We start from the raw sequence: 19,329 nt of genomic DNA, 5'->3' as shown, positions 1-19,329 counted from the left end.
ACGACTGCCTTCTTCTCTTCTACAAAATCATCATTTTTCCTTTCCAGGTTGTCATTTGCATGTAGACAATGGATCAGGCTGGAAAACTTCATAACACCATTCAAGAAATGACCAGACTTGAAGTAGGTATAATGAGCATAAGCGAAATAAGGTGGCCAAATAGTGGTGCTTGTATTGCTGACAATCATATGGTATATCACTCGGGAAATGATGACGGTCAACATATGTATGGGGTTGGAGTAATCGTATCTCCTCAATTACGTCAATATGTTACAAATGTTATACCCGTTTCGGCTGGATTCATAATAATCCAATTGAATACTACTCCGGTTAAATTCAATGTTTTACAAGTGTATGCCCCAACCAGCGATAAACCAGAAGAAGAGGTAGGAACTATTTTTATGGGTGACATGAATGCAAAAATTGGTAAGGGGAAAAGCGGTGAATTAATTGGTGATTTTGGTCTAGGGAAGAGAAATGAAAGGGTAAAAAGATTGAAATTATTTATAGAAGAAGAAGAATTTCCAATACTAAATGCGTTCTTCAAACTACCACCAAGACGTTTGTATATTTGGTCTCTCCGCAAGATCAACCAGGAAATATAATAAGGAATCAAATTGATTACATAATGGTGAACAAGAGATTCCGTAATGGATGCCTATCAGTTAAAAGTTACTCCGGTGCTGACGTATCATCAGACCATATTCTTGTTATTGGTAAATTTAGGTTTAGATTTAAAAAGGTTACCAAAGAATATAGTAACAAAAAATGTGATATGATAAGACTAAAAGATAAGAAAACAAAAGAGACAGTCGCACGGATTCTTTCAGAAAAGCTAAGTAACATGGAGCAAACATATGATGCAGAAGAATCACTCCACAATATACGTGAAACCTTTAATAACATCAGAGAAGAACATCTAATAGAAAATAAAGAGAAGAGAAAAAGTTGGATGAATGACAATATACTGCAATTCATGGAAGAAAGAAGAAAATCACAGAATAACAAAAGAATGTACAAAAATATTCAAAAACAAATAAGAACCGAAATAAGAATAGTTAAAGAAAATTGGTTAAAAACACAGTGTGAAGAGATAGTTATTGGAACAAAAACACGATACATTTAATATGCATAAAAAGGTAAAACAAGCAGCTGGTATTCAAAAATCCAACACAGCTAGCAAGCTGCAAGATCAACAGGGAAACATCATCACAGATAAAAATCAAGAAATACGCATATGGACCAAATACATACAAGAACTCTTTGATGATGATAGGTCCGAACAACCTCTGTCCTACATATGTAATAACAACTTACCAATCACATCAGATGAAGTGAAAAAAGCAATATCACAACTAAAAGATGGCAAAGCTCCTGGACATGATAACTCAAATGCTAAACTCATAAAGCTATTTAACACCGACGGTATTCACCGACTAACAAAAATATTCAATGACATATATTCAAACGGTGTAATACCAAGATGATGGCTAAAGTTAACGTTTATTGCTCTACCAAAGAAAACAAAATCCGTATCCTGCAATGATTTCCGGACCATCAGCTTAATGAGCCACATTTTAAAGTTATTTCTAAAAATCATGCTAAGGATATATAGACTATGCGAAGAAAAAATCAAAAAATTTGGTTTTTGGAACGCAGTGGGTACGAGAGAGGCTCTCTTTAGCATACAAGTACTATTTCAACAATGTAGAGATGTGGATTGCGATATTTATGCATGCTTCATTGATTACCATAAAGCGCTTGATACAGTAAAACACGATAAGCTGATGGAGATATTAACAAATATTGGAATAAACAATAATTGTGATCTAAGAATTATTAGCAACCTTTACTGGAATCAAACATCGTCTATCCGTACAGGAGAATCCGATAATATTAAAATCAAATGTGGGGTCGGACAGGGATGTATACTATCACCCTTGCTGTTCAACATTTACTCTGAGAAAATTTTTCAAGAAGCAGTAGAGGATGTTGAAGCATTAACTAATTAACTAATTAACGGAGAATGTATCAATAACATCAGATACGCGGAAGATACGGTGGTATTCGCTGACAATGATGAAGCCTTCCAGGAGTTAATGAATACAATTACAGAAGGGAGTCAGAAATATGGATTTTACTTTAAGAAGGAACAGCAAATTGAAAGAATCAGTGTGAATGGTCAACCATAGAAAGAGTAAAAACATACACCTACCGTGGTACAAACGTCAAAGACAATTGGAACCATTCCACGGAAATCAAATGTAGGATAGAGAAATTAAGATCTGCATTTTAAAAAATGGCTAACCTATTTATATCTTTCTTATACTGTTGTACGTAGTTGAGTCGTGGGCTCTCATAGGCGATACCTGCAAGAAAATTGAGGCTTTCCAAATGTGACTTTATCGTCGAATCCTGAAGATATTCTATACTGACCACGTTCCTAACCAAGACGTTTTATTAAGAATGCAAAAAGGAAAAGAGTTGTTAAACACGATAAAAGCAGCCAAAATCGAATACCTAGGTCACATGAGGAACAGCGAAAGATATGGTTTGCAAAGGAAAAGTAGAAGAAAAACGAGGATCAGGAAGACGAAGGATTTCCTGGCCGAAAAATCTACGTACGTGGTACAACAAAACAACCAAAAATCTTTTCAGAGCAGCAGTTTGCAAAATGCAGATTGCCATGATGATCGCCAACATCCGAAATGGATAGGCACTACAAGAAGATTTGCATGTAAGTAATTTATAATAGAAGAATTGCAACGAAAACATGACGAATTTAACACACATAAGAAAATAAAAGAAGTTACAGTACACAAAAGAAATACACCCATAACATTAACGAATAATGAAGGTCATGCACTATCCCTAGAAGACGAAGTAATGGAGGAATGGGAAAACTACATTAAAGCATTATTTAAGGATGATCGAGGATCACTACCTAACTTAAGTGCAAATACAGGACCATCAATCTTAAAAGCTGAAGTGGAAAAAGCCATACACCAAGCCAAAAACAACAAAGCCAGTGGACCAGATCAAATATACAGCGAATGGCTAAAATTACTCTCAAATGACAATATAAAAGAACTCACTGTACTTTTCAATCAAATATATGATACCAGTGAAATTCCATCGGACTGGTTAAAATCGATCTTTATTTATCTACTTAAGAAACCAAACGTTAAGAAATGTAGCGATTGTAGACTCATTAGTTTAATGAGCCATGCAGTTAAAATACTGTTGCATATTCTTCTAAATCGAATTAACAAGTGCGAAGAAATAATTAGTCAAGAGCAGTTCGGGTTCCGGAGATGCCTTGGAACTAGAGAAGCACTATTTTCTATGCAAACACTCCTTCAACGATGTTGGGAGGTAAGAAAACCCGTATATATGTGCTTCTTTGTTTTTGAAAAGGCATTTGATCGCGTTCAGCATACCAGACTAATTACCGCCTTGCAGAGCATCCAACTAGATGAGAAAGACATCGAACTTATTGCCAAACTTTACTGGAACCAAACAGCCATTATTAATACCAACAACAGAGAATCAAAGCCAATCAGTATTGAACGAGGCTGGGCTGTGTGAATGTTGAATCAGGGCTGTGTACTGTCTCCCACCTTCTTTAACGTGTATTCTGAGAATCTATTTAGGGAAGCTTTAAAAGATCAAAAAGGAATTATCATAGGAGGAGAAATAATTAACAATATACGGTACGCCGACGATACTGTGATTCTAGCCGAAAACATCGACGACCTGCAGGAGCTAATCAATAGAGTTGACATGGAATGCACAAATTGGGGACTGTCGATAAATATCGATAAAACTAAATACATGGTGACCAGTAAAGTGGATATCGGCGCAACCCAACTGATATTAAACCAACAACCGCTGCAGAGAGTTCAGAGATTCAAATACCTTGGATGTTGGATTACCCAAAATCTGGATCCATCCTTCGAAATTCGATGTAGAATTGAACAGGCAAGAAACTCATTTCAAAAATTCAAGCTTCTATTATCCAATAACTCATTAAATTTGGAAATCCGTGAAGAGTTTACAAGATGTTACGTGTGGTCTGTACTGAGGCGTGATTAAATAAAACGAGCGGTTCGAATTTATATACATATATTTATTTATAACTTTACAGTTCGGTACTCTCTTATCGACCAACCTTAAACTTCCCCCTCGGCAGTAACCATCAGGTCTGGTCATCAAAATTATCTCACTATTACCGGGTATTGTTACGTCACAAGTAGTTATTAAGCTGATAACATCTTCTTTGTCTTCATGAAACGGCAACTCTTCACCACTGATCTCGAGAACTCCATCTTTGACATTCAATACAGCCCCAACTTTCCTTAGTAAATCCATCCCCAATATGAACTCATCGGAGATCTCTGCAATTAATACTGTATGTTTCACTGTGGTCTGGCCAATGGATACTGACATATTAGCCTCGCCATATGTATTAATTATCTCACCAGTTGCTGTTCTAAGCTTTACTGTTGCAGGCAATAATTTAAGATGGCCTTGTACTACTTCTGGCCGTGCAATAGTTCTCGTTGCACCTGTATCTACCAAAAACGATCTACATTTATTATTGATACGACCCTCTATGTACAAGCTATGAATTCCGCCTGAGGACGTAATGTTCACAGTTACTATGGGGGCTGTATTTCCCGCGGTCGGCAGTTGCCCTTTGTTGTCGACCCGTTCTAGTTTTCCGACTGTTGTATCATTTTCTTGCAATTTACGGCGAATGTGACCTACGTCGTTACCATTACAACATCTGGGTTCACGTCTCTTCGGCATCATGTTACGAACTACTTTCCGTACGATTTCCTCCAGACGTTTCTCGTTTTGTTCGTCGCTCTCTTCAGAGGTTCGTACTCGATAGCTCCGTGAAACTTGACTAGCTGTTTCATGTTCCAAGGCAATAGCGAGCGCTTCATCTAAAACTTTCGGTCTTGCTAGTCGTAAAGCTTTCTGTAGTTCACTGTCTCTTAACCCATTGATCTACAGCAATTTCTTCCAAAATGTTGTCTGGTGCCTCTGGATAGGCCAACAGCGCTATACGAGCAATATCTGCTTCAAATTCTTGCAAACTCTCACTTGCTCGTTGGATTCTACTTCTTATTTGTACTTTGTAGACTTGTTGTAGATGGGCATTTCCGTAACGTTTGTCTAATCGAGTGAACAAGGTCTGGTAACATTTTTCTCGACCCTTAGGAATCGATATCCGCAGCATCACCTCGTAAAGCAGCAGTCAAGGAAACAGCTTTTTCTTGTTCTGTCCAATGATTGGCTGTCGCAATAGCTTCAAATTGCCTAAGGTATATGGACCAAGAAGACTTTCCATCAAATGGTGGCAATTTGAATCTCATATTATGTGTCGTTTCGTCTCTCGGTGACTCTTCTTTCACTACCGGATCTAAGGCTATTGTATTAACTGGGGGTAGCACTTTTGTATTGGTTATCATGCTCTCTAATTGTTTGATCTTCTCTTCTACTTTATCAAATGTTCTTGAGACTTCTTCAAATTTCTCATTGTTTTGATTACATACTTCTTTAATTATTTGAGAAGTCTCGTCGAATCTTCTAGCAACATTTTCGAATTTCTCTTCATTTTGTTTAGCTGCTTCTTTAATAATTTGAGACGTTTCATCGAATCTTTTGGAAACGTTCTCGAATTTATCATCATTTTTTTTAGAAGATTCTTCTATCATTTGAGACGTTTCATCGAATCTTTTGGAAACATTCTCGAATTTATCATCATTTTTTTAGAAGATTCTTCTATCATTTGAGACGTTTCATTGAATCTTTCATCATTTTTTTTAGAAGATTCTTTTATCATTTGCGACGTTTCATCGAATCTTTTGGAAACATTCTCGAATTTTCCATCAATTATTTTAGTTAAAACGGCTTCGTCTGCTGACTGGAACTGGAATGTCTCTGGGTCTTCTCCATTCTTGTTGAGAACAGTCTTCAGTCGTTCTTGGAGTGTCTTCTTGGACCCACTGCAGTCTTCATCGCGTTCTTCTAGCTGCTCACGCAACTGTTTTACTGAAAGTTCTACTAGCAGCATCTTTGGTCAGGCACACACGTACTTTTTAAATGTTCTTTTATATAAAGATCACTATGTGGATGTTCCCGACGAATAATACTTTTCAAAAGTTCAAAAGTCTTTTTCAAAAATCACTGCTGAATTTATTTCTTTTTACTCACACCGTAACACCACTGTAGCGTGATTAAATAAAACGAGCGGTTCGAATGCCGAGGGGGAAGTTTAAAGTTAGTTGTTAAGATACTACCGAACTGTAAAGTTATAAATAAATATGTTTACATAAATTCGAACCGCTCGTTTTATTTAATCACGCTACAGTACTTTTGTATGGATGTGAAACTTGGACTTTAAACGCCGATATCATGAATAAAATCGAGGCGTTTGAGATGTGGTTGTATCGAAGGATACTAAAAATTCCATGGACTAGCAGAACCAGAAACGAAGAAGTTCTTCGAAGAATGGGACATCAACGAACTCTATTAAATATTATTAAGAGGCGTAAACTAGAATATCTTGGACATATAATCAGAGGACCAAGATATGAGTTCCTTCGGCTAATTCTCAACGGTAAAATCGAAGGAAAGAAATGGATAGGACGGAAGAAACTGTCTTGGTTGAGGAATTTGCGGCAGTGGACAGGTTTGACAGCGGACCAATTGCTACACGTAGCGCAAGACCGAGATCAGTATAACAATATTATAAGCATGGTAGTCGCCGACGTTCCGTAGGGATATGGCACTCTAAGAAGAAGAATTTATAATCTTCTTTTAAACACCTCCATCAAGTCCATACTATTACAATAAACTTTCAAGATTTCCAGACTCTTTAGTGATTTTTCTAATCCGTAATCATGCTATCTCTGAGTATATCTCATCTGGAAATCCGAGTGTAGGGTATATTTATCTTTGAAATATTTGAGCTTAGGAGATACCATCGTTTCAGTACAGTTTTGTTGATGTTGAAGAAAGAAAGGCTGCCAAGTATTCAGATTAAAATTAGCGCCAACTGTTCAATTTTTTACCAGTAAATGTTTGGTTTGTAAACGTCACTTTCTATGTAAACAGTTTTTTAAAGATACACGTTATTCTCATATGAAATCAAATACTAAGTTTCTTACAGTCTTAATGTTTTAGTTGATGTGTATATGTTTATACAGTGTGGATATTAAGTCTTACCCCCCCTAGTGAACTCCGTTATTTAAGACAAAGATGAAAAACGCTCGGACCCGTCAATTTTTATTTTAATAGAGGTATTTTATAACATAAAAAAAATTGTCACCCCTTTCATCCCATTCACTTGGTAGCTACCCCCTCAGATTTTTTAAATAGCAATGGGGGTCGTGCGATAGTTTGTTGGAAAGGGTTTGAAGAGAAGAATTAAAAAATGTATAAGTTTGAAATTTTGTATGGCATAATTGTTTTATTTAAAATAAAATATACAAAAAATAATGTATTAAATTACATCTTTAAAATTAAAGGAACTGGCAAATTACCCTAAAGAAAACTTAAATTACTGCAGGAGATGCTCGAAATGTTCTCCATTTACTTCCTGGCAGAAGTAGATTCTTTGTTTCGTTGCCTCCCCAACCCTTTGTAAGGTGTGCATATCAATCCTATCACATTCTTCGATTATTCTTTGACGAAGTTCATCAACTGTCGTCAACTGGCTCCCATACAGTTTGGATTTAAGGTAACCCCATAGGTAAAAATCTAGAGGAGTAAGATCTGGTAATCTTGGTGGCTATTCAATGAATCCACGACGTCCAATCCATCTTTTCGGATACAAATTATTTAAAAAATTTCGAACGCCAGCATTGTAATGAGGCGGAGCTCCATCTTGCTGGAACATAATATCTTGGGTGAATTCGTCTGGATTGATTCTAAGCACATTATGAATTGCAGGAAGAATTATTTGTGTTTCCAATAGATTAAGATAGCTTTCCCCCGTTAAATTTCCTTCGATAAAAAAAAGGACTATAATGTGATCCCCTAGTATACCTGCCCAAATATTTAATTTAGTGGGAAATTGAGTATGACACTCTCGAAACAATCGAGGGTTTTCGTCAGACCAATATTGTACATTTTGTCGATGTACATGACCATTTAAATAGAATGTAGCTTCATCGGAAAAACAAATATGTCTTAAATATCATGGATCTTGTGAAATATTATTATCCACAGTTTCACAATATTACAGTCGTCGATCTGGATCATCCTCTGTCAATTCGTGCAACATTTTCATCTTATAGGGATAAAATTTTTGCTTTTTTTTAATGTTTAAGACAGTCCTGTGACTTACTTCGCATTCGCGAGCAATATTTCTAGTTGAACTGGATGGATTTACTACAAATTGAGACAAAATATCTACTTGCTTTTCCTCAGAAATCTTTTTTCTACCATCCCGTTTCTTGTTTTCGACAGAATCAGTTTCACAAAATTTGGTGACAAGTAGTCTATAGTAATGTCGATCAATTGGAAGATTCGGAAAACGTTTATTAAATATTCTCACAGCTTCATGGTAGTTACGGCCTGCTTCGCTAAATATTAAAATTGCTTCACATTTGTCTACTAATCTACGAGGTGCGGCCATTTTGATTGTTTTGAATTTTTAATACTAAAAATTTACAGTTTACCACTAAAGCTCACCAAATCTCAAGTTCTTGTCAATATTCTTTACAATCAACAGTGCTAATTGCTTGGTTTTTATGACAGTTGTCAAAAACTATACACGCCAACGAGATTATTTAAAAAATTGTTCTAACCATGATATGTTTTAACGACACAAAAGTATTTATTCTGCAAAAAAATAATTCGGTATAAAGGTTCAAGAATAAAAATTAAATAAATTTTGTTATACCGAATGTCCCGTATTAAAGCAAAACCAGTGTACCTACTTTTGTATTGTTGTATCGTAAAGTGTATCTCCAAACAATAAATCGTTATTAACAAACAGATCCTTAAAGTTAAAGTAAAGTATGATAGATATAAGAATTCTTCTTTTCAAACCCTTTCCAACGAACTATCGCACGACCCCTATTGCCATTTAAAAAATCTGAGGGGGTAGCTGTCAAGTGAAGGGGATGAAAGGTGTGACAATTTTTTTTATGTTATTAAATACCTCTATTAAAATAAAAATTGACGGGTCCGAGCGTTTTTCATCTTTGTCTTAACAGAGTTCACTAGGGGGGTAAGACTTAATATCCACACTGTGTTTACACCTGTATTACGTGAACAAAATATGAAATATATTCTATGAATAACACCGAATCGTTTACTTACCCTGTGTGGAGACTTGAGCAAACGATGGATGGCGGCCAGCTGATTGATGAGCGGCAGTGTGAGACTAAAGGTGTGAAGGGGCGGCCTTGCAGGATCCGGAAAGTTGGTTGTGTAAGAGAATGGGTCGATGTCGTTCAGGTATTGAACTCGACATGTCAGCGACATCATGCGAGATTAAACACATCACCAAAAACAACACTTATTTTGTCTATACAGTTCCGTAAGATATTTTGGTAAAGTTTTTCACATTTCGATAAACTGAACTGAAATATTTATTGGTAAATCAGTGTCTAATAAAGGCTAGTGAGGTAATCAGATCGATAAACGCAATCAAAATTAGGTTTCGATAATTTTTATTTATTTAAATATTTAATTTCATTACTTACATAAATTAATTTAATTTAGTAAATCCAGCTTACTTGTATTTGAGACTAAAAATAGTCATTTTTCTTTTATTTTTCAGCTTTAATTTGTTTATGACTCGAAAACGATCAAATTTGAAAAAAAAAAATGCTGAAAATCTTTTTTTGTTCAGAAGGATCCAAAATATGTACACAAGTTAATTTGTATAATTGCATAGTTGCATAATTTTTGTAGTTGTGGGACACGAAAATCGTACAAATTCTTTAATGTTAATTTTTCGTTCATTTGTTAACTGTTTTAAAATAGTTTTCACCAAAAGTCGTTTTTCTATTCTCTGAATCATAATATCTACTGAAACTTTCTGAAAATATCTAAATATAAACACTAATTTCAAACAAAGATATAAAACCTATTTTTATCTACAAAATTACATTATAAAATAATAAAAAACACGTTCATGAATATCGAAATTTTCCGTCAAATTAAAATTAGAAGTTGAAATTAAAATCCATATTTTCTTATGATTAGCTGTTGAAAATTTCTTTATGAATTCTATTTTTTTTTATATGCTTTCCGTTGGAACAAAAATAATTTTAAGGGCTTCATTGGCAAGTATTCCCTCCTCTGGTAGCGAGAGTAGCTTACCAACGACGAGGAATGCTTTGAACCACATTCTGAGAAACATTGTCTTATTCCTGCACCAGTATATCCTGAAGCTCCCTAGAATTTCTGGCGGCCAGCACATGTCTTCGTAAACATTCATTCATCTCATCCCAAATATGTTCAATGGGATTTAAATCTGGACTGCGAGTAGCTCAAACAAATCAGGTAATTTGAAAGTTGTCAAGATTCGCATTGTGATTTATAAATGTTGTGTAGTTTCCAAGAATAACCATGAACGGTAAAACATGATCTAGAACCTCTGCCATTTTAATGAAGAGAAATTCCGTGCAACTGACGCTCAACCAAATGGAAGTCGTTCAGCAATATACGCTTGAGTGATTTTCTCCACACACAGTCGCTTTGCATACTCGTACGTAATTCGAGGGAACATAATTCAGCACCCTGAAGTCGTCTCTTTAACTTATTTTTACATTTTTTTACTTCCAGATGATTTTGAAAGGAAACTGATGTAGCCATTCGATTCCTCAAAGTAACAGAAACGAGATAGTGGTCATCTATAGCTGTTGTATTTCTGGCAATTTTTACCTCAACAACAGAATATGTGCTCATTATAATACACAAACAATGATAATACTATACAAACAATTTGCAACTGACAGATAAAGCTGTAGCATTTTTTCTGCCACTTTGTATAAAGTTTAAAATTGCATCTTACAAACCTTCGAAAGAGAAACACTTGAATTTCGAACGAGAAAGCATACTTTAAATGTTACACTGCAATCACTCCCTTTCTTTTTAATTCGTTTTTCTCTGTAAACCTCATAAATTCCTATTAAACCCTTTCAATTTGCGACTAAAATTCTTGAAGTCAAATAAACATAATGCAGTTGTTTATTTACATTGTAAATGCATTGAGTATGCGTCATATAAATAATGAGTTCAGTCTTGGTCTGCTATTTCGCCAGTCAAGTAGTTCTAGGATATTGTCTCAGCACTATCCAGTACCATTTACATTGGCCTGGTATTTCGCCAGGCAAATAGTGCTGGGATATTATTCTGATGCTAAATATTCCGACTTAGCCCATCTGAGAGTCAAATAAAGAATAGGAGTGGAATTAAAAGTTTTTGTGATTTATTTTTAAGAAAGCTAGTTCTCAAAGTCCTTATAGATCACAAGATGATAAAATATGTCCAGCTGTCTGCTTATGGGAGTGGAGTTAAAGCAGTGTCCGTAATTCATCAACGTGTTCGCTGGGAAGCAGTTCCTTTAGTTATTCTAAATTAAAACAACCCACAAAATCTGCATGCAAAGTGTATAGTAAAACAAACAAAGATTCACTGTAAGTTGTAATACCTTTTTATATTCACTGCAGTGGTCAGTGAAGTTTTTTAAGGGATATATTATATCATTGTAACCACTGGGGTGGGGCTGGAAACAAATTGAAATCTTAAATAGGAACCCTCATTTTTTATTTCAGATTTGAATTTCTAGTACAAATAGCGCTAGATGGCGCTAAAATCGGAAAAAAGGTTTATTCTCTGGCATATGGAAATGGTCTAATATTTCGAGAAATACACTGTTTATTAAAAAACCAAAAAACACGTGTTTATTATTTTTCAAAAAGTAATCGGATGATAACAAACACGAATTTCACCCCACCTCTGTAGGTAGAGCGAAAGACAACATTGAAATTTTAAATTGAAACTAGTCCAGTCATCAGAGAGTTGACCCCAAAAAATCATACAAACCAGCTGAAGTTTGCAGAGAATATTAATTTTGGGACCCCAAAACGATGCAAAAAAGTTTACTACTTTTACCCCCGGGCTTCCTCCTAAAACCCCCCTCGTGGGGAATAAAAACGCAAAAAAATCGATTTACCAAGGATATGTACACCGTAGAAAAAAATGTTTCAAATAAAAAATATAGCTGAGATAATTTTTAATTTTTTTGTAGAATGTACGGTTCTCTTAGACACAACGCTTGAAGCGACCGTCGATTTTGCATGTCAGTTACGCGCGCGAAATCAATGTTCAATAAAATTTGTATCAGCTCGACGGTAAAAATTCGATATCTTTTGATCTAAATGTCCTATCGACAAAACTCAAGATGCGTTTTAAAGGCAAAGAGTGCAGCTTTCGCATGTAGTTCTTTTGCATTTTTATTTTGCCGAGAATAAACTCAGGTTTCATAAAGGTGTTAAATAAATTAACGTTGCGCGATTTTTGCCATTTTTTACGATCCTCGTGAGATCAATAAAATTGTTCACTTTCATTGACCAGTTGTTATAAAAATCCCATTTTTAGCTACCAATCTTTAAATCCTATGACATGAAATTTCAATTTTGTGGTTACAAATACAAGGCATTTGAAATAGTAATAAAAACGCAGAATTTAATGTTTTACGTTACAAACGATCACACGTCACGAGAAATGCATTTAAGAAAATGGTTTTAATTAAGTGTAGTTTATTGCAAAAGTTTTGTACTTTTGAAAAACGTACTAGTGTAATTTGAAAAAAAAGTTTTAAATGTTTTAGATCGTTTGTTGTGTGAAAGTTTAAATCTAGCGTTTTTTAAGTATATTTAAAATGCCTCACATGTGTTGATAAAACTCAAAACTAAAATTTTATGCTATAGGCAGTGGCGGCTTTTGGGGGTAGGCAGGATAGGCCGGGCCTACCCAATAATTTTAAGAGCTTTAAAATTGAAAAACATATATTCAAAAATTATGTTAATGCATGTAAGTAACTTTTAAATTTACTAAATCACTTAATACGTTAGCGTCCGTTAAAACAACTATGTTATTATATTACCACAGAAAGCATCGAATCGTATTCAGGCATTTTAAATATCATTAATAGGCCCGATCGGAACTGGCCGACCCAACTCGCATAAGATCCCCGTACAAAAAGCGTTTGAAGTTCAGCAGCTTGCCGGACAACGATTTATATTGTCGTGTTTATGCTTGCTGTTTAGGCACCAGACGATCGGGCCTACGCCGATTATCGTTGTCTCTTGCAACGTAGTTATCGAGTTGTAATATAAATTTTCCTTTTAAATTATTGTTCTTAAAATTTTCTTTTAATTATTAAACAAACAACACAATTGCAAACAAGTGCACGGTTGTCCAAATAAATTAAAAAAAAGATTCCCACTCCCACAAAAAAAATATGTAGGTATTACACACACGGGCGGCTACAGAATTTTTTTAGCTAGGTCATGGATCTTGAGGGTGATTACTTTTCTCAGATGCAAGCTCACTTTTAGTCTTACCACCAATAGGATAAGTGGGTTTTCAAAATTTTTTTTGGGAGGAGGGGGGGTCATGACCCCGTGACCCCTCCCTCTGGATCCGCCATTGATTACACATAGCTATATGTAATTTGCTGGCTTGGCCTACCCAAAATTTTACCACACCAGCCGCCACTGGCTATAGGTTTTAAAGGTTAGGCTCTAGTAATCGAAACTTTATAATGGCCAGTCAATAAAAGGGATACTTATATTGTATTGATCTCGTGAGAATCATAAAAATGTCAAAAATCGCGCCACGTTTATTTATTGAACACCTTTATGAAACCTGAGTTTATTCTCGGCAAAATAAAAATGCGAAAGAACTACATGCGAAAGCTGCACTCTTTGCCTTTAAAACGCATCTTGAGTTTTGTCGATAGGATATTTAGATCAAAAGAACACGAATTTTTACTGTCGAGCTGATACAAATTTTATTGAACATTGATTTCGCGCGCGTAACTGACATGCAAAATCGACGGTCGATCCAAGCATTGTTTCTAAGACAACGGTTCATTCTATACAAAAAATGCTTATAAACATTTTTGTTTAAAATTATCTCAGCTACATTTATTAGATAAGGACATTTTTGTATTAATTCTTTTTGAGATGTATTTGCAGCAATTTAAATAACCAAACTAATTTTATTTGCAGCTCTTGATAATAATTGTAAACACAATTGAAAGCTCGAGATACTAAATAGTTAACCAATAGCCCCTTTTATTGACTCCCAACCCATCCAAAACATTTATATATTTTTTCCAAACGAGTCACAAGTATTTCTTTTTTCTCACTCTTATATATATATATATATATATATATATATATATATATATATATATATATATATATATATATATATATATATATAAAGAGCGGGAGCTCTTTAGGGAGGGAGCGTAAAAATGGGATATACTAATCTGATCCCGGATTTAAAAAAGGTTCAATAATTCCTATAAGCCTTCATTAGACACATTAATCTTCACTTTATGTCACTAGCTAATTTTTTTCAAGTTTTAAATACCATCCAGATCAGTTCTATAAGTTAATACCTTCATTAAACGTTAAAATTAACACTTGTAAAGTTTAAGCTGAAGCTGTACCACTTGCTTACAAGTAATACTTATCCTTCTAAAGCACATGCTTAGTTTTTCATCAGCACCACTGAATAACAACCATAAAAGTTGCATCAACAAATGCCATGTGAATATAATACAGTTTTAGTGATCACAATTTGTAGGTTAGAATACAAAAATTACACAAAATAATAAATAGTACAATAAAATAATGTTATTAATAGTTTACATGAATAAAAAACTGCTTTCCACGTACATCAGACGAATATAGTATTATTTCTTGTGAAATAGACGTAATATTCAATGGGACTACGCATTAGGCTTTTGTCGGCTAGACTGTGATTATATTAATATGTACTGGTTAGGCAATAATATGCCACTGTTAATTAAATAGTTTTCCTAAAATCAATGTCAAGTACTGTAATGAATTAACTGTCAAACATCCTTTCATGTATCTACCATATAAATATTGACCAAGTCATTCAGGTGCATCCGGAATTTCTTTTTATAATAAGCAAAATTTATGGACTATTCTTGTACAATATCGTAATTTAATATTCTTCAAATCAACAAATATATTTGTTAGTGAGTACTTAGTGATAGTGAAGAAAACGATCCTTCTTTAACAATGTAAATTGGTGTATAAAATTAAGAACAGGTGCAAAAGTTTTAGAAAAGTCTTATTTTTCTTTCGGTATCATCTCCATGACTGAGGGTTAGCAACAATAGTAGAGTACCTTCGTAGAGTACGAAAAGCCAGAAGTAGCTTGTTGCGCGTTGATCAAATTTTAGATTATTCCATAAATCATTTTTTCTCTGACCTTCAACGGAAGAGATCGAGCTCCTAACGTTAAATAATTATTCATAAAGGGAAGTAAAAAATGGTAGCTCAACTAATAATACGATTTCTGTTCTGTCTAAAAAAAAAACAAACAGTTTTCAAACTAAAAATTAATCATAGTAACGAAAATATGAAAGGAGTAATTTCTAAATTGAATTGAAAAAATTTCTTTATAATCTATTTTACAGGCTTAATAAGAATATCATTTTAAGAGTAAATCCACAAGGAAAATAAATTCCTGCAGCTGGCTGTATACCGTGTATCACAAAAAGAGGTTCAAATCTTTGTATGTAGGTATAAAGCAGCAGCTACCAAACTGAGAGTCACGCAGGTGACTGACATCATCGAGAAGATAGCCAGACTAAAATGGAGATGGGCAGGACACATAGCCAGAATGACAGATGGGCGATGGACAAAGAGGTTATTGGAATGGAGGCCAAGGGAAGACAAGAGAAGCGCGGTCGACCACCTACAAGATGGACTAACGATTTAAGAAGACTCAATAAAAACTGGATAAGAGCGGCGCAAGATAGACGGGGTTGGAAACATGAGGAAGAGGCCTATGTTCAGCAGTGGACTCTTGAGGCTGGATGATGATGTAGGTATATTTAAAAACCCTTAACCCAGGTTAAATCTAATAAAGTATTAAGTTGCCTGGAGTTAAATCTAATAAAGTATTAAACATCACTGACTTTTAAACAACAACATGTTCATTTTATGGTAACTTCAATTTTTTGTAAAGGGTTGTAGCCTAATATTTTGATGGCTCAGGCATGTTAACCTGCTTTTTAACCTGATGATGGAATTATTATTCCGAAAACGTTTGTGTTTTTTCATGTAACCCGTTTAAGGGTTTTTTAAATATACCTACATACAAAGATTTAAACCTGTTTTTTTAAGAGTAAATGATTGTTTGCCTAGCAGTTTTACCTTTTTTGCTTAATATCAAAGACAATCCTGTGTTAACATGGTTATGATTATGAAGAGATTTAGAATTTTAAAACATTTTTATTTTATATATACCTGCAATGTTTTATCCCCTTTAAATGCAGCCATTGCTGCTGATACTCGCGTTGCCCACTGTCCTGCTCGAAATAATTCCACGGCAGCATTTAAGGCAAGTGCCTGTTTACATACGGCTACGACAGTGCTGCATCAGTGTACCATCAGCAATGGATGGCATAGAAATTACTGCAGCGACACCTCTGTGTGTTTAAATTATACAAAATTATCTTAACGTTTTAAAAACAAATGAGGTATAAAAGAAACGTCGATATCGAAAAAGTCTTTTATTTGGATCCTCCTCCTCCTCTATCCTTTATCCTTCGTAAGGATGTGGTGACGTTATGGTATTTGACGAATGATTGTTATCCATTCTTCTCTCTCCTGGGCGCGATGTGCTGCCTAAGACAGAGAGTAACCGGTAGCGCACTTTATTTGGTCTGACCATCGGAGTGGCGATCTTCCTCGGGTTCTTTTACCATCTACCTTGCCTTCAACTACCAACCTCTCCATGCCTTCCATTCGTCTGGTAATGTGTCCAAAGTAGCTCAATATATTTTGGTTGATGATTGTGGCAAGCCTAGTATTGATGTCGAGTTCTGTAATGAATTAACTGTCAAACATCCTTTCATGTATCTACCATATAAATATTGACCAAGTCATTCAGGTGCATCCGGAATTTCTTTTTATAATAAGCAAAATTTATGGACTATTTTGTACAATATCGTAATTTAATATTCTTCAAATCAACAAATATATTTGTTAGTGAGTACTTAATGATAAAAGCAAACGATCCTTCTTTAACAATGTAAATTGGTGTATTAAATTAAGAAGAAGAATGCAGAAGTATTACACCTCGTTCTCAAGAACGTTTTAGAAAAATCTTATTTTTCTTTCGGTACTGTCTCCAGTACTGAGGGTTAGCAACAAAAGTGGCATACCTTTGTGGAGTACGAAAAGCCAGAAGTGGCTTTGTTGCGCATTGACCAAATTTTATATTATTCCATAATTTCCATAATTCCATATTTCATTTCATCTCTGGCCTTCAACGCAAGAGATTATCTATTATCTAAAGTTAAATTTCAGTGAAAAATAAATGTTTAGGATCCCAACCACGAGAATTATTTTTATTCCAAGTGTGCTACAGAAGTGGCGAATTTATATAGAATTTTAGTAGATCTGAAAAAAGTACAAGAGCGTGTGGCTAATTTACCGGGTAATTAATTTAATATTATTGAATTTATAATTTACTTTATTACCTATTATTTTACCTCTTAGAAGCAACAAATTCTACTTTTATTTTCAATAAAAAATTATTTATAAAGGAAAGTAAAAAGGTAGCTCAACAAGTAATACGATGTCTGTTCTGTCTAAAAGAAAAACAAAGAGTTTTCAAACTAAAAGTTAACCATAGTAACGAAAACATGAAACGAGTAATTTCTAAATTGAATTAAAAAAAAATTCTTTTATAATCTATTTTACAGGCTTAATAAGAATATTGTTTTAAGCGTAAATGTTTGTTTGTCTAGCAGTTTTACCTTTTTTATGCTCGACATTACAGACAAACCTGTGTTAACATGGTTATGAAGAGATTTGGAATTTTGAAATATTTTTATTTTATATATACCTGCAAAATGTTTTATCCCCTTTACATGCAACCATTGCTGCTGATACTCGCGTTGCCCACTGTCCTGCCCGAAATAATTCCACGGCAGCATTTAGCAAGTGACTGTTTACATACAGCTCCGACAGTCCTGCATCAGTATACCATCAGCAATGGAGGACATAGAAATTACTGCGGTGACAGCTCTGTGTGTTTTAATTTTACAAAATTATCTTAACGTTTTAAAAACAAATGAGGTATAAAAGAAACGTCGATGTCGAAAAAGTCTTTTATTTGGATCCTCCTCCTCCTCTATCCTTTATCCTTCGTAAGGATGTGGTGACGTTATGGTATTTGACGAATGATTGTTATCCATTCTTCTCTCTCCTGGGCGCGGTGTGCTGCCTAAGACAGAGAGTAACCGGTAGCGCACTTTATTTGGTCTGACCATCGGAGTGGCGATCTTCCTCGGGTTCTTTTACCATCTACCTTGCCTTCAACTACCAACCTCTCCATGCCTTCCATTCGTCTGGTAATGTGTCCAAAGTAGCTCAATATATTTTGGTTGATGATTGTGGCAAGCCTAGTATTGATGTCGATTACTTTATGAGGCGGAGAAGCATGACTTTTCTTGACGCGCCCGATATTACGCGCCGTAAGTGAGGCGCGTAATAAAGGGCAAGTCAAGAAAAGTCGCTTCTTTGCTGAATAAAGTATACTATTTTTTCTTCAAACGTAGCAATTTTCAACCATAAATAGTACAATTCATACGCTATTTTTACCCGAAATTAACTGTGACAACTATCAAAGTCGTCTAGATGTTAGAAATTAAAATAATTAAGTCGTCGGTGGGATTTGCGTCTCCCTGGTTACAGTTGTTTGACAGTTGTTTGCAATTATTAAAGACAGCTTATTGTTGTTGCAACCGCAAGCGCAAATTTAGTGCGAAAATGGAAAACCTATTACCAATGCGTATCAAGAGTCGGGAACATTTTTGCACGGTTTCAATTTTGAAAATGTCTCATTAACTAATTGTACTTTTTCTTTTTTCTTCAAACGTCAAATAATGATGACATTACTTATCTAACTTGATCCTGTCAAAGTTTGATGTCTCCGCCGGCAGCAGTTTTTTTTTTCCCATTTCTTTACGGCGGAGGGAAAAATGTTGTCATGGCAACAATATGAAACATG

General features: G+C 34.8%; 1 protein-coding gene across 6 annotated transcripts in view; it reads right to left on the bottom strand.

Moving 5' to 3' along the window:
* Fhos (Formin homology 2 domain containing) overlaps window positions 1–19,329 on the bottom strand; it is a 782,871-nt gene that overhangs the window by 530,665 nt on the left and 232,877 nt on the right. For 3 of the 6 annotated variants that reach the window (XM_072543999.1, XM_072543996.1, XM_072543997.1), the window contains exon 2: window positions 9,343–9,605. The exons of the other annotated variants lie outside the window; for them this stretch is intronic. In XM_072543999.1, the coding sequence (XP_072400100.1) occupies window positions 9,343–9,510 (168 nt within the window). In that variant the 5' untranslated portion in view covers window positions 9,511–9,605. The remainder of the gene's footprint in view (window positions 1–9,342; window positions 9,606–19,329) is intronic. 6 annotated transcript variants of the gene reach the window in all.

This window comes from Diabrotica undecimpunctata, chromosome 9 (genome assembly GCF_040954645.1).
Source record: "Diabrotica undecimpunctata isolate CICGRU chromosome 9, icDiaUnde3, whole genome shotgun sequence".
NCBI lineage: Eukaryota > Metazoa > Arthropoda > Insecta > Coleoptera > Chrysomelidae > Diabrotica > Diabrotica undecimpunctata.
Note: the sequence above shows the minus strand (reverse complement) of the source record. Positions and strands in the feature narration are given on the sequence as shown.